Raw genomic sequence first — 24,392 nt, 5'->3', positions numbered from 1 at the left:
GGACATGCAGATTTTTGATTGGTGCAAGAGGGAGAGCGCAGTTAAGGACTGACTGCCTGCTGATGACCTAGGTACAGTTCAGTCTTGTTAGTTATAATAGTACTACTATTAGTAAATTCTTTAAAGAATACTTCAACGTCAAATTAATAGGACATTGACTTCATCACTGCCCGACAAATCTGACAACTCCTCCATAAAGTTGGCTTATCATAGGCAAGAGTATGCACCCATAGCCGCCAATCAAGTTACACTGGCCAATTGACAACTTTATCTTGCCCCAATGGCTTGACAGGACAACACAAAAGTTAAGACAAGTAAACAAATGATTGACATCACTGTAATACATGGTAATGCATTTGGTGAGGTGTGTGTATATAACGATTTACTGCCCGCTTCTTGCAATTCATTTCTGAAAAACAAATATGTAATGTCTATAAATGGTTGATAATTGATAAGCAGTAATGGGCAGTCACTACAATCACAGGGCTTTTATTGTTTTATTCTGTGTTGATACAGTATTCCACCCACATAATGCATTTATTGTACAAATCTACTCTCGGTGTCTATGTCCTAATTTTCTTTCTTCGTTCATTTTTTGTCTTGTCTTCTTGCTTTGTGGATGTTTTTCACATGTGTCAGCAGAGATGCCTTCTTAGTGAATCTTTTACCACAGACTGAGCAGCCATGTTGTTTCTCTCCTGTATGAGTCAATTTATGAACGTTTAGGTTCCCCTTGGCACTGAAGCTTTTCCCACAGTCAACACAGCTAAATGGTTTCTCTCCTGTGTGACTCCGAACATGATCTGTTAGGTTATCCTTACGACGGAAGCTTTTCCCACAGTCACCACAGATGAATGGCTTCTCTTCTGTGTGAGTCAGTATGTGCCTACTTAGGTCCCCCTTCTGACTGAAGCTTTTCCCACAGTCACCACAGCTAAAATATTTCTCTCCTGTGTGAGTCAGTGTATGCTTGGTTAGGTTCTCCTTGAGACTGAAGCTTTTCCCACAGTCACGACAGCTAAATGGTTTCTCTCCTGTGTGAGTCCGTATATGCTTATTTAGGTCTCCCTTCTGACTGAAGCTTTTCCCACAGTCACCACAGTGGAATGATTTCTCTCCTGTGTGAATCCTCATGTGCCTGGACAGATCTTTTTTGTATTTGAAGGTCTTGCCACAAACAGGACAGGTGCAGGTTTTCCCACCGTGACAGAGTCTGACATGGGCCTTCAGTTTACAGATGGAGTTATAACATTTATTGCAGAAGTGGCATTCACTGAGTCTTTTCTTGGCTAGAGTCACATGCCTCTGCAGGTCAGCTTTCAGAGCAAACGCTTCACCACAGTCACGGCAGCAGTGAATTTTTCTAGACGTGGTGCTGAGCTTCAAACAGTGTTCCCCCACTGATGGGTTTGGATTCAATGGTGAGCTGGGATCCAATAGTGGGCTGCTGTTCATTCCGACTCGGTCGCTGCTGACGGCGGAGTTGTGGCTGGAGGCATTGTTTTGATTATCTAGAGTGTCACAGGAAGTGTCTAGACCCTTTAGGTAAGTCACAGTGCCAAAAGGTCTGAGATTCACTGGTTTAGAGTCACTCTCTCTATTCTCCACAGTCTGGGTTTGGGGAGGAGTCAAGAACCAATGTGGGTCCTCCTGATCACATTCACTTTTCACACAGGGAGGAGTGAATATGGAGTCTTCGGCATCAAAGAGCCATTGAAGCTGCTCTTCCTCTTGACTGGTCCTGAGTTCCTCCTGTTCCTCTTTAATCTGTGTGGGCTCTGGTTCTTCCTGCCCCAGACAGAGGCTCCACTCCTGCTTACAGTGCTTTTGCTCAGAGGGAATCTCCTCTTCGGAGACAGCGAGAGAAGACTGGAGGGAGTCTGGAGGGAAGGAGAGGAGGAGCAGACGTTATCTATATACCACAGGATTAAATCGAACACTAGAAGTATATACAGTACCAGTCAAAAGTTTGGACAAACCTACTTATTGAAGGGTTTGTCGAATAATAGAAGACAACAAAACTATGAAATAACACATATGGAATCATGTAGTAACCAAAGAAGTGTTAAACAAATACATTTTAGATTCTTCAAAGTAGCCACCCTTTGCCTTGATGACAGCTTTGCACACTCTAGGCATTCTCTCAACCAGCTTCACCTGAAATGCTTTTCCAACAGTCTTGAAGGAGTTCCGACATATTCTGGTCATCTGATGCAACACTCCATCACTCTCCTTGTTCAAATAGCTCTTACACAGCCTGGAGGTGTGTTGGGTCATTGTCCTGTTGAAAAACAAATGATAGTCCCACTTTGTGTAAACCAGATGGGATGGCGTATCGCTGCAGAATGCTGTGGCAGCCATGCTGGTTAAGTGTGCCTTGAATTCTAAATAAATCACAGACATTGTCACCAGCAAAGCAATCCACACCATCACACCTCCTCCTCCATGCTTCACGGTGGGAACCACAAATGCATAGACCATCTGTTCACCCACTCTGCGTCTCACAAAGACACGGCGGTGGAACCAAAAATCTCAAATTTGGACTAATCGGACCAAAAGACAGATTTACACCGGTCTAATGTCCTTTGCTCGTGTTTCTTGGCCCAAGCATGTATCTTCTTCTTATTGGTGTCCTTTAGTAGTGGTTTCTTTGCAGCAATTCAACCATGAAGGCCTGATTCAGTCTCCTCTGAACAGTTGATGTTGAGATGTGTCTGTTACTTGAACTTGGTGAAGCATTTATTTGGGCTGCAAATTCTGAGGCAGGTAACTTTATTAATGAACTTATCGTCTGCAGCAGAGGTGAGTCTGGGTCTTCCTTTCCTGTGGCGGTCCTCATGAGAGCCAGTTTCATCATAGTGCTTGATGGATTTTGTGACTGCACTTGAAGAAACTCAAAGTTCTTGAAATGTTCCAGATTGACTGACCTTCACTTTAAAACAATGTTTTAAATGTATCCTTTATTTAACTAGGCAAGTCAATTAAGAACAAATTCTTATTTACAATGACGGCCTACACCGGCCAAACCCGGGCCAATTGTGTGCCGCCCTATGGGACTCTGAATCAGGATGTCTGTAGTGACACCTCTAACACTCTGACCTCTGCGCCACTCGGGGGCCCTCATGTCTTAAAGTAATGATGGACTGTCATTTCTCTTTGCTTATTTGAGCTGTTCTTGCCATAATATGGACTTGGTATTTTACCAAATAGGGCTATCTTCTGTATTCCACCCCTACCTTGTCATAACACAACTGATTGGCTCAAACGCAGATTAAGGAAAGAAATTGCACAAATTAACTTTTAACAAGGCACACCTGTTAATTGAAATACATTCAAGGTGATGACCGCATGAAGCTGGTTGAGAGAATGCCAAGAGTGTACCAAGCTGTCATCAAGGCAAAGGGTGGCTACTTTGAAGAATCTCAAATATAAAATATATTTTGATTTGTTTAACACTTTAGTTTCTACTTGATTCCATGTTTTATTTTATAGTTTTGATGTCTTCACTATTATTCTACAATGTAGAAAATAGTAAAAATAAAGAAAATCCTGGAATGAGAAGGTGTGTCCACACTTTTGACTGGTACTGTATATTCCTATGATATACAGACGCTAGTGAAAGTCTACACACACCTTGCACAGTTTTCAAATGTTGATGCCTTGAAATTAAATGCAAAAAGGGATTAGTTTCAATTTTTCTTTTTACTACCGATATACACAACCTACTCCACATTTTCAAAATGAAAGAAGATTATAGAACATTTTACAAATGAATAAAACATTAAGATGTGTATGTCTTCACATTGAAGAGTTGATACTTGGTGGAAGCACATTTGGCAGCCATTACAGCTGTGAATAATTTTGAATCCGATTCTACCAACTTTGCACAACTCTTAGGGCAACATATATCTATTGTTTCTGTCAAAAAGTGCTCAAGCTCAGTCTATTTAGTTTGGGAATCATTGATGGACAGCAATATTCAAACCATGTCTCTGATTTTCAAGCAGGTTTAAGTCAGGACTGTGACGGGACCATTCAGGAACACTCAACAACTCTTGGAAAGCCATTCTGTTGTCTTTGGCATTCAAATGTGTGTAATTGTCCCACTGAAGAATTTAAATCTGTATTCTAGATTAGGTTTTTGGGAAGACTACGGCGGGTCTTCCTCTAACTTTTTAACTGTGCTTTGCTCCTTTCATATTTATTTTGATTCCGACAAACTACCCAGTCTGCATACCCCACCACAATACTTGAAAATAGAGTGTTTCACTCTGTGATTTGACCAAATCTGTACTTATTAATTTGGGCCAAAAAGTTAATTTCTTTGCTATGTTTTTTTTTACAGTATTACTTAACGGCCTTGTTGCAAAAAGAATGGATGATTTGGAGTGGATTTTAACACAGACTTTCTTACATTAATTTTGTCACACAGGCCAGTAATGTGGAGTGAATGCAATGTTGTTGATCCTCTGTATTTTCAACTATTGCGGTGGCAGCATCATGTTATGGGTATGCGAGTCACTGGCAGGGACTGGGGACTTTGTCAGGATCAAAATACATTTAAAATGAGGAAAGCCCTGGTTAGAAGTTAAAGGAAAACCCTCCAACAATTTTGACAATTGTCTATACTTTCATTTCCTTGGATTAGGTTGTATAGATCAGTAGGGAAAAAATCTAATGTAATCCATTTTTAGATTTAATTTTAAGGCAGCAAAATGTGAAGACTTTCACTAGCGACTGTATATCATAGAGGAGGGTGAAGACTGTGAATGGGGTGTGGAGACCATCACTAGGCACTGTATACAGCCTTTAGACACGTCTGAGTGAAGATATATAGCTATTTGCTTTCATTCACACAAGCCACATAGGGCTTGGATTCTCACTCCTATTGCCTACTATGAAACACACCGAAGCCAATGTGTACGAAAGTCCTAACACTCTCTGACCATTAATAGTCCTCACTGTCAATACGGTTTTGGAAACCTTAGAAACTTTACTTTCATATCACCTAAAAACTATTTTAACAAATACAAAAGATGGTGTTTTCCATTGCACATATACCTTAACTATGATGCTTCCTTAGCTAATGGAAACAAGGGAGGCATTTTTTAGGTCAGTTAGGATCACCACTTTATTTTTAGTATGTGAAATGTCAGAATAATAGTAGAGAGAATGATTTATATCAGCTTTTATTTCTTTCATCACATTCCCAGTGGGTCAGAAGTTTACATACACTCAATTAGTATTTGGTAGCATTGCCTTGAAATTGTTTAACTTGGGTCAAACGTTTCAGGTAGCCTTCCACAAGCTCCCCACAACAAGTTGGGTGAATTTTGGTCCATTCCTCCTGACAGACCTGGTGTAACGGAGTCAGGTTTGTAGGCCTCCTTGCTCGCACACGCTCTTTCAGTTCTGCCCACACATTTTCTATAGGATTGAGGTCAGGGCTTTTTGATGGCCACTCCAATACCTTGACTTTGTTGTCCTTAAGCCATTTTGCCACAACTTTGGAAGTATGCTTGGGGTCAATGTCCATTTGGAAGACCCATTTGCGACCAAGCTTTAACTTTCTGACTAATGTCTTGAGACATTCCTTCAATATATCCACATAATTTTCCATCCTCATGATGCCATCTATTTTGTGAAGTGCACCAGTCCTTCCTGCAGCAAAGCACACCCACAACATGATGCTGCCACCCCCATGCTTCACGGTTGGGATGGTGTTCTTCGACTTGCAAGTCTCCCCCTTTTTCTTCCAAACATAACGATGGTCATTATGACCAAACAGTTCTATTTTTGTTTCATCAGACCAGAAGACATTTCTCCAAAAAGTACGATCAAAGTCCCCATGTGCAGTTGCAAACCGTAGTCTGGCTTTTTATGGCGGTTTTGGAGCAGTGGCTTCTTCCTTGCTGAGCGGCCTTTCAAGTTATGTCGATATAGGGCTCATTTTACTGTGGATATAGATACTTTTGTACCTATTTCCTCCAGCATCTTCACAAGGTCCTTTGCTGTTGTTCTGGGATTGATTTGCACTTTTTGCACCAAAGAACATTCATCTCTAGGAGACAGAACGCATCTCCTTTCTGAGCGGTATGACAGTTGCACGGTCCCATGGTGTTTATACTTGAGTACTATTGTTTGTACAGATTAATGTGGTACCTTCAGACGTTTGCTCCCAATGATGAACCAGACTTGTGGAGGTCTACAACTTTTTTCTGAGGTCTTGGCTGATTTCTTTTGATTTTCCCATGATGTCAAGCAAAGAGGCACTGAGTTTGAAGGTAGGCCTTGAAATACATCCACAGGTACACCTCCAATTGACTCAAATGATGTCAATTAGCCTATCAGAAGCTTCTAAAGTCATGACATCATTTTTCTGGAATTTTCCAAGCTGTTTAAAGGCACAGTCAACTTAGTGTGTGTAAACTTCTGACCCACTGGACTTGTGATACAGTGAATTATAAGTGAAATAATCTGTCTGTAAACAATTGTTAGAAAAATTACTTGTGTCATGCACAAAGTAGATGTCCTAACCGACTTGCCAAAACTATAGTTTGTTAACAAGAAATTTGTGGAGTGGTTGAAAAATTAGTTTTAATGACTCCAACCTAAGTGTATGTAAACTTCCAACTTCAACTGTATATCACCTCAAAGCTGTGTTCCACAAGAAACAACCTGTGTGGTAAAATTATGTTGGATTATTATTAAATTGAGTGTTCAAGGTTTCCAAAACCGTATCGCAATCAATTATAAATTTTTTCTAGATAAAGCGGTTCACACTTGATCAAATCATCATCCTCAGCTAATCAAAAGGCAGGGTTGTTTCTGGATTTTAAAAAGTGGCTTAGGTGGGCGTGGCAATGAGCCTGGTTGGCCTGACTACATTTTAGAGGCCCTTTTTTAGAGAAATGTGTGCATTTCTAAGCAAATTTTCTGCAATTCCACATATTCTTTGCAGTTTTAAAGCTAGTTCCCTAGCATTTTCCATCCTGATTTTTTAAATAATATTTTAAAAAAGACACTTAGGCGGCACGCCCAAGGTTTGCAATGGCAGAAAAATCCCAGAGGGACCTTGAATAACTCCAATGTAGCATTGGAATCAGAAGGGCAACAAAAGGACTTTCGGGAAGTAAGTTCAAATGTAATTGTTTTCAACATTTGTCAATGGAAAAATGTGTGATATGGCTGTCCAAGCGAGGGAAAGCATTGGCACTTCAGTGCTACTTTTATCCATTCAGGGCAAAAGTTAAAACTACTTTAACTTTTTTATTTTTTTTATTTTAAAATGTGATCACTGAAAGCCTAAACAGTTTATTAATTGACTAGAAAGAACTGTAGCTAGACATTGGTAGATCTACATACAAACCTATTCTACATAATTTTATCTCTGGGGTGAGCCGCAGCAGCCTCCGTAGGCTATCATTCTCCTCCTGATACTCAGCTACCGTTTTCTCAACTGCGGCAAAAATCTCCACAGCAGCAGACACCGTTAAACGCTCATTTAAAAACACACTAAATAACTTTAGTTTAGACATTTTCAGTAGACTGAGAGTTGGGTATTCAGCTAGTATGGCTTCTTGACATGGGTCCTCCTGATCACATTCACTTTTCACACAGGAAGGCGTGAATATGGAGTCGTTGGTATCATAGAGCCGAAGCTGCTCTTCCTCCTGACTGGTCCTGAGTTCCTCCTGTTCCTCTTTAATCTGTGTGGGCTCTGGGTCCTCCTGCCCCAGACTGGGGCTCCACTCCTGATCACAGTGCTGCTGCTCAGGGGAAATCTCCTCTTCAGAGATGGTGAGAGAGGGCTGCAAGGAGTCTGGAGGGTAGGAGAGGAGGAGCAGAGGTTATCTATATAAAGTGATTGCATTCCTTTTGGAACCGGGCTGCATCCCTGCCCTGAACCAGGTGCCCCACTCTGGCCTAAGGCGAAGTTGCCTCAAAAGAAAAGTGACGTAGGAGCATGTGGAGTAATGCACAATTCAGAGTCCAAAGCCACGATTGTATTCCATTGTGACATATCTGTCCCGCTCTGTCACCACTGTGTCCCAACCAACACGACTCCGCTTATGCGGCTCCTATTCATTTTATTAATGTGGTGACGGTTGGAAATGGTGTGAGGTGCGCTGAGAATTCGAGCAAACAGATCCATATTCTAGAACACTGCTGTACACGAACATCCTTTGGACTCTGACAGGTGCTTAATGAGTGGGATTCTGTGTTTTCACATGCTAAAGTTTTATTTTGATAAAAACGCTTTACCTGCCTTCCCAATGAAAACTAGTTTGACATTTATTTTATAGAAAGGTGTTTCTAAACTATGAATTATGCTGCATTGTTGACAATATGAGCGAGCAGCACAGATTAGGCTACTGTTTGATTTGAGCAGGGTGCGCCTCCCTCACCGGCTTTGCCTAGTCACGAAGGGCCATAGCTTAATCTAATCCCATCATTAATAAGACACTGCAATGCCTTCCAATGAATCATTAAAGAAGTATCAGATTACATTATTGCATATCGACCATTGCAAATCTGAAGCTATGATCTAATATTGCAGAGTACCTGAGGAGTTGAGTTTTGAGTTTTTTTAATTAACCACTCTAAACCCTTACCGTGTACCTATGTTTGTCCTCTGTTGTTGTGCTCCTTCCTTTGTTTGCTGAAATCCATACGTTTTAATAAAACGTTAATTAAATACAACCACGATTGTTTCCTAAAATACAACCCCCGACAGTTGCTCTAAGATGCCAACTCAGTGCGAATGCACATGTGCCAATACAATCTCAACAAGGAAACAGTCGGTGGGTCTATTTGATGAACTTTTTATTAAAAAGTATGGATTTCAGAAATCAAACAAAAGCATGCAACAGAGTACAAACATTGCTACATGGTAAGGGTTTAAACAGTAGCGGGCGGATTTAGGTGTAGGCGACATGGGCAGCCGCCCAGGCCGGCCGCACACAAAAATTGTAATGGTGACATTTGCACGTCACGTCAATGATATCATGTCACCGTGTGGGACTGTGGGTCAATTAACCTTGTCGGAGTGGGCACCCTGATTCTAGTTTGTGAGCTAGGCAGTCTACTGCATGGGAAGGTCTCCCACTCAGAAGTATGAGATTGGGAAGGGGGCGTTGGTAGGTTGAGCTCAGGTCTCCCCACTGGAAGCCAGAGGTAGGGGAACGGGGGAATCTATCAAATAGCGCACCTCTAACTTTGTACAGTACTAATGCAATTAGTAGAATCAGTCACACGCATTTTTTTTCTGGTTTGTGCGAAATCGTTAAGAATAAAATAAAACCAGTCTCAGAATTTGTCTTACTCTTCCAGTGACCGTACCTGAAGCTGAGAGGAGCTTTTCAAAGCTCAACAAATCCTACCTGAGGTCCACCATGTCACAGGAACAACTTAGTGGCCCTGCTGTCATCAGTATTAACCATGCAATTGCTGGGCAGATTTCTTATGATGATGTAATTGATTACTTTGCATCAAGGAAGGCAAGAAAGGTCCGGGTTTAGATGGCAGTTCTCTTCTTTATAAGTGTGTTATTCTATTTGTGCATTTGTGTGATAGGATTTGTGCAATTTAGTTTTCTTTGTGTGTTTTTTGTTAGTAATAGGGTAATAATTAGATTCTCTTTTAATATTTGTATTTATATACTACAATTTGTTTCTGTCTTTGTTACTTCTTTTTGATATTTCTGAGTCTTGTTTTTGTATATATTTTTTATATTTATATAGTTAAATGTTATGGGGGAGGTGAGGTACTCAGTAGATCTAATTCAGCCTTTAGTCATAACTGAGTGCAGATATATGTAACGATATGCTATTTCAGATTTTCATGACAATTTTTTTCTCCATTTACGGTAAAAGAAACAGTAGATAACTGTTTAAAAAAATTATGGAATAAGGATCACCGTTAGCCTAAACAGTGTATTAGTAGACCTACATACGAACCTATACATAGTTTTATCTCCGGCGTGATCAGCAGCATTCTTCTTAAACGATCATTATCTTCCTTGTACTCCACTACTGTTTTCTCAACTGCCCCGAAAATCTCAAGAGCGACCGCCGATAAACGATCATCTAAAAACACACTAAACGACTGTAGTTTAGACATGTTTTAGTCGACTGCGAGTTTGGAATTCAGCCAGTATTCCTTCGTCAAAGAGAGTTGAAACGTAAATATGACTTTTACTTCCGCATTTTCTTCTTCTCTTTGTATCAGCGTGTGGCGAGCCTATTAACACAACACAGCGCTCCATGTGGATGGAGTTTTACTGCACGGGACAGACAAGTTAAAACTAAACCAGATAATGCAATCACAATATTAGAAGAAATCTCTCTCTCTCTCTTTCTGTTTTTTTTTAGCATATTGTACTTGTCAACTACTTGCACGCACGTTACCACTCCACTATGTCTCCCTATCAGTACAGATGCCGACACATCTTGACCACAAAAGTCCATTTGATGTCACAAAGCTGTCCAGTGCTTAAAAAATATCTCATCCTGTTGTCCTGGTTTCCAGAAGAGGATGTCTTCCTTAATTGACCCTCCATAAACGTAACTGACATATACCTGGAGCTGTGCCAGGCCCACCACGCCACGTCTGTTAACTCATCCAGCTATAACGCATATAATTCACTGGCTTGTATGCGAAGCAGTAATTGTTTCAAAAAAATCTCCTGGCATATCACTGATTCGTTATGAAACAGTGTTGTTTGAGGAAGTCATTGTCTGTATCGTTTTTTGGGCCTTTTCCCCCAGCATTGTCCCAGCCATATCTGCGGCAGCAGGAAGAATTAAGTCCTCCACAATAGTATGGGGCTTGCCTGTCCTAGCCACTCGGTAGCTCACCATATAAGACGCTTCTAGCCCTTTATTATTAATGGTATCTTTTGCTTTTATACATGTCTTACTACTCAAAGGTCATCTTAATTCTCGCTCAAAATACTCCTGTTGGCTTATTTTTCATATTGGCATGTTTTGTTTCTAAATGTCTGCGCAAGAGTGAAGGTTTCATTGAGTTGTGAGATAGTACTTTTGCACATTTAACACACAGTGGCCGAGGAAAGGCACTACTCCCAATGTAAGTGAACCCCAAATCAATGTAGTTCTCATCATATTTGCGCCTCTTCGATTGTCCAAAGTCCCTGTCTGTTGTTCGGTGCTTTCCCGGGTAAGGGGGCAGTAGCTCTTCGGCTGCATCAGATTCACAACTGTTAGTGTCCGTGCTAGCTGGGCTAACAACAACATGTATAATTACTGATGCTAGCATTGGATGTGCTCGTGGAAGCAGAACAACTTGTGTCATGGACAGGTGCAGGTGTAGTACTGCTGGTAGTAGCAGCTGGTAGTAGCAGTACTACCAGTAGAGCTGGTATGTGTCTCTATGGACGCGGGCCTTACTTTTTAAAAAACATTTATCGATTTTCGAGCAAACGGAATGAGCAGCAGCTACATTTGGCTACACATGGACTGTTAGTGGAATTCCCGCGAGTAATGGTTAATGTGATTGGATGTTAATTATTTGATAGGGCTACCTGTATTTGACATTGTCTTGTTATTTCGCTGAACACTAACTTAGATGGTTTAATTTTATTTTTGACGGTGAAACGAGGCTACTCAGGCGAGAGAAAAACCTCACCCAAATGTATAGCCCCGTTGGAAAATATAAATTAACTGTTTGAAAATGCGAATATTTAATCATTATTATTTTTAAAATGTGAATCACATTTTTATTTGACGTAGCCCGGTTCGGGAATACCTGTTCTATAGAATACAGACCATTTCCAAGGCATATTTGGAGTTTTGTAGAAATACACCATCCTGACATATTTGGAGTCCAGATGTGTATTTTAGACATACTGCATATACAATTTCACACATGGGACATTTCCTATGGCCTCATCCAATATCCTGAGATACAGTATGTGACATCCTATTTTCTCTCTTCATGTTGACAAATACTAACTGTATACTGTACATAGCATATCTGTTTTTTCAGCACATTCAAGATAGGAAGCTATGTTGATTCCAGATATTTCTTGACTGAGGTCCATATCCGGATCTTGATCATCAAAAAAAAAATGGACGATTTCTGCGTTTTCAGCACATAACACTGCAAAATTGTGCTGATTTGGACGCAGTGTTTGCAGCATACTGCAGTTATACTGCACTCTAACAGTAATCTTTTTTCGTAAGGGAGGAGGGGAGAAGTCCTCAACTTCAAAACTTCTCTCCATACCAAAGCTAGTTTAGCTTACCTCTCTGTCACTACTCACTACTGTCCTTGTTTGATGTGATTGAATGGCAACTACACGACCAAGAAACATCCACATCAAACCACACCCAAGACAACTCTCTTTTGGCTTCAGTCATGCCCGCTAGTCATGCCCGCTAGAAAGACAAAAATGTCCAGCCCCCCTTTAAAGTCAAACTCACTACAACATATGTGTTCTGTTCTGTATATAACATAAATAAATAAGAAAAAGAGAACATGTTCTGGAAAACTATTTCAAATTTATTGAACAACTCTCAAAATGTATATTTGCTTGCAAAAACACATTCATTCGCAGTAGCAACATATTTTAAGCCATAAAGTATTCTGTGCTGTGTTTGTTTTCTTTAACTGACACTGGTTATCTACATTTCCTGTGGCCAGTAGAGGCCAATTATATTCCTTTGCTACTTCACAAAAAATCATCTGAATCTTTTCTTTTTCCCTCATGTTCTACGTCCATAAGGTCAGGTGGAAGGAGATCTCCATATTTAAAAGACACAAATGTTATTTGTTTCTTCATCCTTTGAACCATTATTTGTAGACTTTGTGCATACCCTCAGCATTCTCTAGTCCTTCTGTCCAATTGTTAGCACACACACTTCCCTTCACAATGGCACCTCCAAAAGATTGTGACACCTTTTTTTTATCCAACAAAACCTATAAAGTGTACTGGGTTACAAAACATCCAGCCCTAGACAACCCTGAAACATTCCACTGCTGCAAATCAATTGTATTTTTTTTCCCACAGAGCAATGTTTAATTTATGAAGACAAGTAAAATTATAAAAGTAAGGGCTCTGTTCAATCTGGATTGCTGAAGCGTTATAGATTGCGCGATAGAAACGTAAAGGTAATTTCTGATTGAGCCGACATTGAACGCAGTCTCTCTCTAACGTGGGAACATTGTCTTTCAATTCAAATCACGCTGTAACGCTGAACTTCCGCGATACGGATTGAATAGAGCCCTAAATTGTGTCAGTGGGTTATCCTGCATAAGAAATATCAAATAGCAATCCCAAAACACACTCATAAAGAGAGACAGATGGACTGGCCAGCAGTTCCGAAGGCATGTGGTTTGCTATACACATCAATATACAACAGTAATATGCTTCCAAAACACACTTCAGTTCATAAATGTGAGATTGCTCTGTCCCTGTTACTATAAAAACAATACAAATGGATAATACTTTCCTCACTGCATACCTTGTGTTCTTATGAAATGTCTAAACATTCACCTCTTACCTACTGTAGAGCACTTAAATGTGACAGGGCAAAATTCTCAACACTTAATGACATTTCAGTAATAAACATACAGAATAAACAGGCAACAACATACTCGTTTCAGTATAAGTACTGTATAGCAAACCAAACCAGATATTGCACAATTTGTATTCAAGACAATGGCTCATTCATTTTCGATAGAAAAATTATAGCGGGCCTCCTGAGTGGTGCAGCGGTCTAAGGCACTGCATTGCAGTGCTACAGGCATAACTACAGACCCGGGTTCGATCCTGGCCTGTATCACAACCGGCTGTGATCGGGAGTCCCATAGGGCGGTGCACAATTGGCCCAGCGTCATCCAAGTTAGAGGAGGGTTTGGCCGGGGGGGGGCTTTACTTGGCTCATCGCGCTCTAGCAACTCCTTGTGGCAGGCCGGGCGCCTGCAGGCTGACCCTGGTCATTAGATGAACTGTGTTTCCTCTGACACATTGGTGCGGCTGGCTTCCGGGTTAAGCGGGCAGGTGTTAAGAAGTGCGGTTTGGCGGGGCATGTTTCAGAGAAATCATGACTCAACCTTCGCCTCCCGAGCCGGTTGGGTAGTTGCAGCGATGTGACAAGATTGAAAAGGGGGGTAAAATATCCCCTTATTTTAGGCACTAAACTATCTCCATAGACACTTCCATTCATTTTTTAACTGGTACTGGGGACCTTCAGAAGAGTCTTGTGAGTGTGTAGACCCAACTGTTTGGATGCTAAACCCAGAAGGTGTCAGAAGAGGCGTCCCGACTTCAGACGAGTCCTGTGATGCTTGTGGGGGCCGCACAGCAAAACGGAGAACACCATTGTGTTCGTTAGTTTGTAGGCCAAACTGTTTGGACGCTACAGACGTTTCCGTGAGAATAACTATTTTCGGGATGTCGCATGGTCTGACAAACACTGCTCTAGCTCTGCCACCTTTCACTGCAGATGCGGAAGTGCCATATCGGCGGATGTGGTGGATTGAGACGCAGCCCATGTAAAAAACAGAGATCTCTAGATATCTCTTAAATAGACGGATTTTGACGGGGATTATTGTATTGTTAATTACATTTCCGTGGGGCAGCAGAAATTGTCGGCTAAAGGTTAAAAAAATATATATCATAAGATCATCCTGTACTAAAATCACCAACAGCGAGATAGCAAACAGCAGGTGGCACCGTGACAGAGAGAAGGGAGGGAGCCAAGTGCAGGTTCAGATCAAGGTCAAGAAAGACACAAAAAGATACATAAGCCCTGTCCTATTCTCCTACCTTGCACTCTGAAGACTGAGTTCAAGTGTGCTGTCCAAGTGTGCTCTCATGCACTTGCTAAATAACTAAATGGGACAACCTAAACCCTCCCGGAAGTCATACATTTAGAGAACATAGACCTCAACTGTGGAGAATGAGAAAAAGCTTATGGTCCTGCGTGACTCAGTTGGTTGAGCATGGCACTTGCAACTCCAGGGCTGTTGGTTCGATTGCCACAGGGGACCAGTACGAAGAAAATGTATGCACTCACTAATGTAAATCGCTCTGGATAAGAGTGTCTGCTAAATTACTCAAATGTTAAAATGTCTACAACATGTTGCCCAATCCATTCCTAGGGACCCTTCAGGGAGTGCTAATTTTTCCACAGAAAACCTAAAATAACTCAACCCTTGATTAGTTTACTCAGAAGTGTTAATGCTGTGCTAGAATAAAGATGGTGGGGATCCCACACAAATGCTGTCGATCCCACACAAATGCTGTCGATCCCACACAAATGCTGACGATCCCACACAAATGCTGACGATCCCACACAAATGCTGACGATCCCACACAAATGCTGACGATCCCACACAAATGCTGTCGATCCCACACAAATGCTGTCGATCCCACACAAATGCTGTCGATCCCACACAAATGCTGTCGATCCCACACAAATGCTGACGATCCCACACAAATGCTGTCGATCCCACACAAATGCTGTCGATCCCACACAAATGCTGTCGATCCCACACAAATGCTGACGATCCCACACAAATGCTGACGATCCCACACAAATGCTGACGATCCCACACAAATGATGACGATCCCACACAAATGCTGACGATCCCACACAAATGCTGACGATCCCACACAAATGCTGACGATCCCACACAAATGCTGACGATCCCACGCAAATGCTGACGATCCCACGCAAATGCTGTCGATCCCACACAAATGCTGACGATCCCACACAAATGCTGTCGTTCCCACACAAATGCTGACGATCCCACACAAATGCTGACGATCCCACACAAATGCTGACGATCCCACACAAATGGATTTGAAAGGCAAATCTTCTTAATGACCAATGGTGCATGGTTTGAAAATTATGCTTCTCTCGTGAAGATACATGTTTTTTTTTTATCATTACTATTATTAATTCAATGTCCAGATTAAATTGATTATCATGAATGCCTGTGAATACAATTGTGGTTATATTGCATTGCATGAGTATTGCACTATGAAATCACAAAGGACACAAAATCATATAAATCAAAATCAAAATATACAGCACTAGGTAAAAACATGATGCTTTTATTAAAGGGATACCTTGGGATTTGTATCCAGTATGAAGGAAGTTAGAGGATGATACCCATAGACTTCCAGTCATTTTGCTAGCGCTAGTTAGCATTCGTTCGCGAAACTACCTCTAACTTCCTTCATACTGGACACAGAGACATAACAATGGTATCTATGACTTCATCTGATTCTGGTAAAGTAGATAAAGGGCCTCATTGCCAAACTACCAAATTATCCCTTTAACGAGTGGATATTGTTTAACAATTCAAAATGTCAACCAAGCTCCCAAGTTTAACACAGAGGTGTTAAAATAAGAAGAAGGGGATGGTAACCTACTTCAGAGAAGGGTGAGGCAATAACAATTCTATGTCTGTTGAGATGACTAATAACCATGATGACTGTGATGACCGTGATGGATGTATGAACTATAAAGTCCAGGCGATAGGATTAGAGGCCCTGGACGATCCAGAACACATCAGGAAACATCAAAAGTCACTCCTGTGTGGGACACAGAACACAATGTAATGGGAGATTAGGATTAGCAAACCGGGAATGTGTCATGTTTCCTACATAAAAAACAGTAACACTTTTAAGGGTACCTACAGGAATTCATAAAACAGTCAATAAGCCATACATGCCGCATTCATGCTTATTCACTGCTACAAATGAATGCGGTATGTATGGAAATATCCTTCCCCCCCAAAAAATGAACCACAGAAATTACAACACAAACATGTTCTGCAAATAACATTGATACTCCTTGTTTTATCAATAAAATCTAATTGTATTTGTCACATGCACCAAATACAACAGGTATTTGCATGGAAGCGGATCTGAAGAGCACTGGATTTGACACAATACCTTTTGTGAAGCAGCCTTTTTCGAACATTTGCTAAAAACCTGTATGCTACCCAGCCAGCATAAATGTTATCTGCATATGAGACCTTACCGTGAAATGCATACTTACAAGCCCTCCAACCAACAATGCAGTTTTAAGAAAATTAAGTTAAGAAAATATTTTCTAAATAAACTAAAGTTAAAAAGTAACACAATAAAATAACAATAACAAAGCTTTATTCAGGGGTCCCAGTACTGAGTCAATGTGTGGGTCAATAACCGTAACCAAGGTGAATATACAGTGGGACAAAAAAGTATTTAGTCAGCCACCAATTGTGCAAGTTCTCCCACTTAAAAAGATGAGAGAGGCCTGTAATTTTCATCATAGGTACACTTCAACTATGACAGACTAAATGAGAAAAAAAATCCAGAAAATCACATTGTATGATTTTTATTTATTTATTTGCAAATGATGGTGGAAAATAAGTATTTGGTCACCTGCAAACAAGCAAGATTTCTGGCTCTCACAGACCTGTAACTTCTTCTTTAAGAGGCTCCTCTGTCCTCCACTCGTTACCTGTATTAATGGCACCTGTTTGAACTTGTTATCAGTATAAAAGACACCTGTCCACAACTTCAAACAGTCACACTCCAAACTCCACTATGGCCAAGACCAAAGAGCTGTCAAAGGACACCAGAAACAAAATTGTAGACCTGCGCCAGGCTGGGAAGACTGAATCTGCAATAGGTAAGCAGCTTGGTTTGAAGAAATCAACTGTGGGAGCAAGTATTAGGAAATGGAAGACATACAAGACCACTGATAATCTCCCTCGATCTGGGGCTCCACGCAAGATCTCACCCCGTGAGGTCAAAATGATCACAAGAACGGTGAGCAAAAATTCCAGAACCACATGGGGGGACCTAATGAATGACCTGCAGAGAGCTGGGACCAAAGTAACAAAGCCTACCATCAGTAATACACTACGCCGCCAGGGACTCAAATCCTGCAGTGCCAGACGTGTCCCCCTGCTTAAGACAGTACATGTCCAGGCCCGTCTGAAGTTTGCTAGAGAGCATTTGGATGATCCAGAAGAAGATTGGGAGAATGTCATATTGTCAGATGAAACCAAAATATAACTTTTTGGTAAAAACTCAACTCGTCGTGTTTGGAGGACAAAGAATGCTGAGTTGCATCCAAAGAACACCATACCTACTGTGAAGCATGGGGTGGAAACATCATGCTTTGGGGCTGTTTTTCTGCAAAGGGACCAGGACAACTGATCCGTGTAAAGGAAAGAATGAATGGGGCCATGTGTTGTGAGAGTTTGAGTGAAAACCTCCTTCCATCAGCAAGGGCATTGAAGATGAAACGTGGCTGGGTCTGATCCCAAACACACCGCCCGGGCATCTGCATGGAGGAATGGGCCAAAATACCAGCAACAGTGTGTGAAAACCTTGTGAAGACTTACAGAAAACATTTGACCTCTGTCATTGCCAACAAAGGGTATATAACAAAGTATTGAAATAAACTTTTGTTATTGACCAAATACTTATTTTCCACCATAATTTGAAAAAAAAATTCATAAAAAATCCTACAATGTGATTTTCTGTATTTTTTTCTCATTTTGTCATTCCCTTTATGGTCTATCAATAGTTTTGCTGGGAAGCAAATAAAACCTAAAAATCACATGCACAACATGGTACGGTTTACGATAGCCTACTAAAATACAATCACTTCTGTATCATGTGACACATCCTGCCGTTTACCTACGCTCCACCACAAAGCTCATGGTGGTCCCATCGAAGGAAGGCGGGGCGATGATGCAGGGCCCCTGCTGGGAGGTGATGCTGATCACCGGCTGCTTCCATTGGAGAACCCCTGGACACCTGGCTGTCCCTGCTGCTGGACCTGGCCCATACTGGAGCCTCCAGCCTGGGGAGACTTTCCAGACCCCATGGCCATGTAGTAGGGACTCCCCATGTAGTCTGGCTGGGAGGAACCGCCTTTGTCTCCGGAGTCTTCCTGCTCCGACGGCATGGAGAGCTGCGACCGCATCCTTGTGGGGATCAGGGGAGGAATGCCGGGAATGGCGGGCATGAAACCTGGGTAGATCGTGTAGGTGGGGTAGGATCTGGGGCTCAGGGCTAAGGGTGAGATGGGCATGGAAATGGGCACGGGCGGCATTTGGGGCATGGACATGGGCATGGGGGACATGGGCTGCTGGGAGATGGGCACTTCCACGTACTGTCCCGTCTCGGGGTCGAAGAGGCGGCAGGTGGCTGGCTGGACAGGGGTGTCTACCAGGTAGTAGTTCCCTGTGCTGGGGTCAAAGAGCATCTTTCTCTGAGTGTGGGGCACGGCATGTGGGGCCATGGCCGGGGAGAAGCAGTACATCTGAAGTTGGGCAGACGCCATGCTTTGAGCCATGGGCATCTGGTAGATCATGGCCGTTAACGTGTCCTGGGCTCTCGTATTCATGACGATGGTGGAGCGTTTCTGTGGAGACTTTCGGGTCTCTTCCTGCTTCCGGGCGCCACCATGACCAGGTGGGCTGGCCGTCTGGGTCTGGGTCTTGATGCCCGTGGTGGCGAAGGTATAAATGGCTGTATTCTCATAGCCACCGCCGGCAGACACGGCGGCTTGCTTGGCGCTGGTGTCGTGAGACTTGACGGGGATAGTGAGGCAGTTTTCGGGCTCGGCAGAGGCTCTGCTGAACTGGACGGGCCTGTCTGCCTCCATACTGTTGGCCCTTTCCCTCTCTCTCGAACTCTCCATTGCCCCCTCACTGGCCACATTCCTTCCCTCCTTCTCTGACCCATCCTCCTTGCTGGATATGAGAGAGAGCGCATGACTGTCTGATAATATAGAGGGTGGCTTGGATTTCCTCTTCCACTCATTTCTATCAAAAACATACAACTGCTCCATGGTTTTGACTGCATCGTGTAATTTCTCGAATGCAGCCAGGTTGGACAATTTAGACTCAGGTTTTGTCTTGTCACCGATGTCCAGTGTTTTCTCATGTCTTATAGAAGCTGTGCTGGTTTCAATTAGAAGTCCAATGGGGCATTCGGACGAATCACCTTTCAGTTGTTTTGTATTGCCTAATGGCACTCTCCCTGACGATCGTCGGTTGCCGCTTTTGGCCGCCTCTTGCTGGGGTGATGACCTGAAAACTTCAAATGAATCCTCGTTGAGCTTAAATGTAGAATTCTCTGTTTGATTTACAGATTGCTTCCCATTCTCATTGCTATTGGTATTCACAGACTGATACTTTATTTTGATGGGGGGAAGCGACGAAGGGTTTCTATAAGATCCCTTTTTGGAAAGTTTCTGATCTGAGTGAAAGTCGCCGGCGGTAACGTTATTATCCAAAGACACAAAGTGATAAGAACTTTTAACCAATTTACGCACATCTCTAACTTTGTGTATAGGTGTTTGCAGCTTAGCCCTGTGGTTTCGTATGTCTCTGACCATGAAGTGTGGTAATTTTTCGGAAGACTCACCCTTCAATGCCGTAGCGAGCGCTTGGCACCTGGGCTCGTCTCCTGGCTTTATCAGTTTGACTGAGTTACAGCCTATATTGGGAGGCACCAGCTTTGCAACGTTGAAAGGGTCGCCTTTGTTTTCTTTTACACTCCGTAAACTGATTTTAATTTCCGGCGATGTAGATGTTACAATACTTCTAGGATCTGCGACGTTGTTGGTGCGCAACTTCACACCTTCCTCTCCTTGATCCGCGGGCGCGCGGGTTAAATAATTCATAGTCGGCAGGGGTTTTGAAACTTCTATCTCATTGGATAGTAGTAGTTGGATATTTGGCACAAGCAAATGTGTCATTTTGGTAAGTTTACTGTTGCCTGGATCGGTGTACAAGTCCGTTTCCCCCTGGTTGTCGGTGGACGAAGACGGTTTCTCATCTGGAGTTTTATCGTTTTTATGTTCCTTTTGAAACTCTAGCTCACCGTCCCTCCAGGATCTGAATGCGCTATTTTGACTTCGAAGCAGCGTGCTTTTGGACGCTTCGAATGCTCCTATTTTAGTATCGATTCCTACTTCATTTGTCGACTCTGAATTAGTTTCTGGTGCAATAATTAAACTGTCTTGTCTCCGACAGTCGTCTTTGGCATCGCATGAGCTGGTGTCCACTAAATCCCCTAATTCATCCACACAAACAATAGTTAGGTCAGAACTCGCCTCTGAGTATTTCGAGTTCTGCCTTTGAAAATCCTTAGACTCCTTTGGTGTAGTCCTCTCCCTCTCCCTGTGCGTAATTTCGGGCTCTTGTTTGAGAAAGGGAGATGGCGCGTGATAGGGCTCGCTTATTTCCCCCCTCTCCATTTTACGCTCCTGCTCAAACTGCATTTTCTTAGAAATTACATTTTTAAGAAGGCTCGAGGCTAATGTTGCTTTCTTGTGTGTGTCTTCCATGGTTTCCCCTGCATTACATGGTTGCTTCCTGTTCTCACTCCCCTGGCCGCTTGGCAATGCGTTGGTAACTTCATCTGTGGAACGTGATCCTGTTGAGTTTTTTGCACATTTTGAGCGCCTTTCACTCCCAGACATCCCGGATGTGACATTACAACAAACATTTAATGTCCCTGTGATCGTAATAATCCCACTGTGCCCCTGCCCAAATTCCCCCGTAAACTCACATTTCTTTGCTGCGGAAGATGGGTTATAGTGACCAGAAAGGGCACCATTCAAAGCAAAGAGCTTGTTCGTGTGCGGATTAGTATTAGCCAATACCAAACCCTTATAACCTTTATTGTCTTTAACCTTAGCAATTTCAGAGGATGACGTAGAACTTGTATTAAACCCTTTATTCGGCCCCTGTCTCTGATACATGTTCATGTTGCCATATTTAAGGTCAACACAAGTTGACCACCTGTTCACCCCCAGCTCGGAGGTGGAGGACTCGCTGGAGGTGCTGAAATTGATGGCATCGAAATAAGGGTATGCTAAACTCTTGAACGCTCTGGCAGTCAAGTTGCGCACTTCCTTATCGGCGTCGTCAAGATCACTGAAGGCGCTGGATGCCCCGCTCGAATAGTCGTTAACATCTTTCCCTTTTAATTTTCCACCAAAGTGCAAGCGTCCGGGGGAGGCAATACAACACTTAGCACTATCACAGTATTTCTCCGTATTTGCATCCCCAGTTCCTCTAAAAACATAGCGACTCATGTCTGCGGCGTGCTTGGCACAATAAATATTATTTTGATTTTCTTGGACGTTGCTAGGCTTATTTATAACTCCGGAAGTCGTTTTGATTGACAGGTGGATCTGCCCTGCAATATTCTTCTGGTTCTTTGACAGACCTTTCTCTGAGATGGCGCACTTGTCACCGTCACCGATATCACTTTCCATCTTAGTGCTGACTGCTGGTCCTCTATTAGCCAGACCCTGATTGCTTTTCACCCTCTCCTCTCTCCCTGCCGTCGTTCCATCACCGTCAAAAGCAGCATAATCGACAAAAGAGTAGACCTGGTTATCATCCCAACCCTGCTCCATATCATAGTCGACATCGTGATCTGAAAGCTCGGAGAGCTGGATCTCGTGCGAGGTTATGTAATGAGACTCATCCTTCCAACTGCAAGGCGCGCAATCATCACAATCACCGAACAGCACCAAGCTCACGTCATCACCCGATTCACTTTGCTCGCTTAACATGTCAGTGTATTGTAAATCTTCATTGTCATTTTGTTCATCAACAGGTGTATTTTCTGCGTCCTCTTTTGGGGTAAAATCTCGGGTGTGCGCTCCATTACCAACGGCTCGTTGTGATTCGGTGCTGGCCATAATGTTTTCATTCAGAATAGGAACCTTGGAGCAGCAGGCAGTTCCAAGAAACCCGGATAGATAGCCCTTGGCACACTTCTTTGCGACAATATCCTCCTTAAATGTGTCACTGTTGATATGATCAGTCATCTTACTCGCCTTGTCTCCGTATCCAGCAGTTTCTTCTTCTGCGCTCGACTCCCAGTTGCCCGCGTCAATCGCCATTTGGCTTCCTTCACTGGTGACAGAAACGTTGACAGTTTTCGTGCCGTCTGTATCCAAATCAAGTAAATCGTTAAATTCAACGTACTTCGATTCATCTTCCGTCCCAGTGGTATCCTTGCTATCGGGTATGCGCTTTTTTAACACATCGGTGTCCTTTGGGTGAGTTAGATTCTTCTCGGACGCGTCCATTGTTTCCATTGCGTTACGCACACCTTGTATGCTGGCAATTTTACATTTGGCATGGGATAGAAAATAAACAATAGAAATAGAAGTCCCCAGGATTTCCTATTTCACCCCCTGATGTCCAGAGAACCAACCACAGGCTCCTAGTGGAGGTATTGCCTACTATAATGGATGTATTTGCTCCAACTCCAAGCCTGAACGGGAGTTGAACAGAGGTGGCATTCTGTGTGGAGACGGACCCGTTTCTGCCCTTCTTAAAATAAACGCTAGAACACAAACATAGACATGGTGACGAAATTATAAAACGGCTATTTTAAACGTCAGTTGTTATGTGCGGCGTGTTTTGTTTCACACGACAGACAAGGGTGACTGTCTCCACATACATTCCACCCAGCAAACAAATCATCAGCTGCCTCGTCCAACAAGTGATGGGAGTTATTTTGAGCTTAATATAAATGCTTGTAAAAGTGTCTGGGTATTATCACACTTTCACGCACAGTGGTTTAAGCCACATGATAATTGAGATGCGTGTCACTGGGAATAGGATAGTCATGTTGTGAGCGTTGCTTGTAGGCACATGCCACAATAAGACAGTAATGTTTTGCAATACACACAGGCGATGGTGATTACACACGGTTGCATCTCAATAACCTACTCTATTTTTTTTATTCTCTACTTTCAGAGTCAATGAATAGGCCTAGTGATTTGTGTTGATAAATAATCGCACTGCGTGAGGCGAATGACAGTCTTTACAGGCAATGTATTAAATCATAAAATGTAACACTTAAAATCTTATTTTCCATAAAACCACATTTATTAACGTATTTTGTAAAGTTATACATAGACACAAATGTCTCTTGATATGTAATATGACTCATAATGTATCAAATTAGGGTTAGATAGAATTTTAAGGTACTGATTGTCATAATAACACAACTATTTTTGCTGTGTTCTGCTTCAAAGCCACCTTTTCAGAATTGTTTTAGCACAACCATGGTAGTAGACAGCTCCTTAGGACCGCCTCCGTCAAATCACATGCAAATAAGCTCGCAATATTAACTGTTATGCATACCGTATCTCACTTGGAATCGAAGAGAATTCGCTATGCATCACATGCTGATTTTTTTTAAATTATAGGGTTACTTTCTATTTCAGAATTAGACTACATTTGATTGGCACTTGTTTGGTGCAAATATTTCCTGCTCGAAACTTTATGTCTTGTTGACCAAGTCATAAATAAAACGTTTAAAAAGTGCCAAGAATAACTTTTCTTTCAGCTAGTGAAATTAAAGATAGTAG

At 42.3% G+C, this 24,392-nt stretch overlaps 2 protein-coding genes across 2 annotated transcripts; both read right to left on the bottom strand.

Moving 5' to 3' along the window:
• Positions 1-483: 483 nt before the first annotated feature.
• On the bottom strand, positions 484-10,206 carry LOC110500637 (zinc finger protein 250). The gene is made up of 3 exons (XM_021578117.2): positions 9,960-10,206; positions 7,370-7,822; positions 484-1,880 (listed from the first exon to the last, which is right to left on the bottom strand). The coding sequence occupies exons 1-3, from the start codon at positions 10,120-10,122 to the stop codon at positions 589-591; spliced, it is 1,908 nt and encodes a 635-aa protein (XP_021433792.2). The 5' UTR covers positions 10,123-10,206; the 3' UTR covers positions 484-588.
• Positions 10,207-16,071: 5,865 nt separating this feature from the next.
• Positions 16,072-23,261, bottom strand: LOC110500635 (uncharacterized protein C4orf54 homolog). The gene is made up of 2 exons (XM_021578116.2): positions 18,677-23,261; positions 16,072-16,570 (listed from the first exon to the last, which is right to left on the bottom strand). Exon 1 carries the CDS (start codon positions 23,106-23,108, stop codon positions 18,762-18,764), a length of 4,347 nt encoding a protein of 1,448 aa, XP_021433791.2. The 5' UTR covers positions 23,109-23,261; the 3' UTR covers positions 16,072-16,570; positions 18,677-18,761.
• Between the last annotated feature and the right edge of the window lie 1,131 nt (positions 23,262-24,392).

Source organism: Oncorhynchus mykiss, chromosome 21 (assembly GCF_013265735.2).
Source record: "Oncorhynchus mykiss isolate Arlee chromosome 21, USDA_OmykA_1.1, whole genome shotgun sequence".
NCBI classification, from domain to species: domain Eukaryota; kingdom Metazoa; phylum Chordata; class Actinopteri; order Salmoniformes; family Salmonidae; genus Oncorhynchus; species Oncorhynchus mykiss.
The sequence above is the reverse complement of the archived record's forward strand: the minus strand, read 5'-3'. Positions and strand labels throughout refer to the sequence as shown.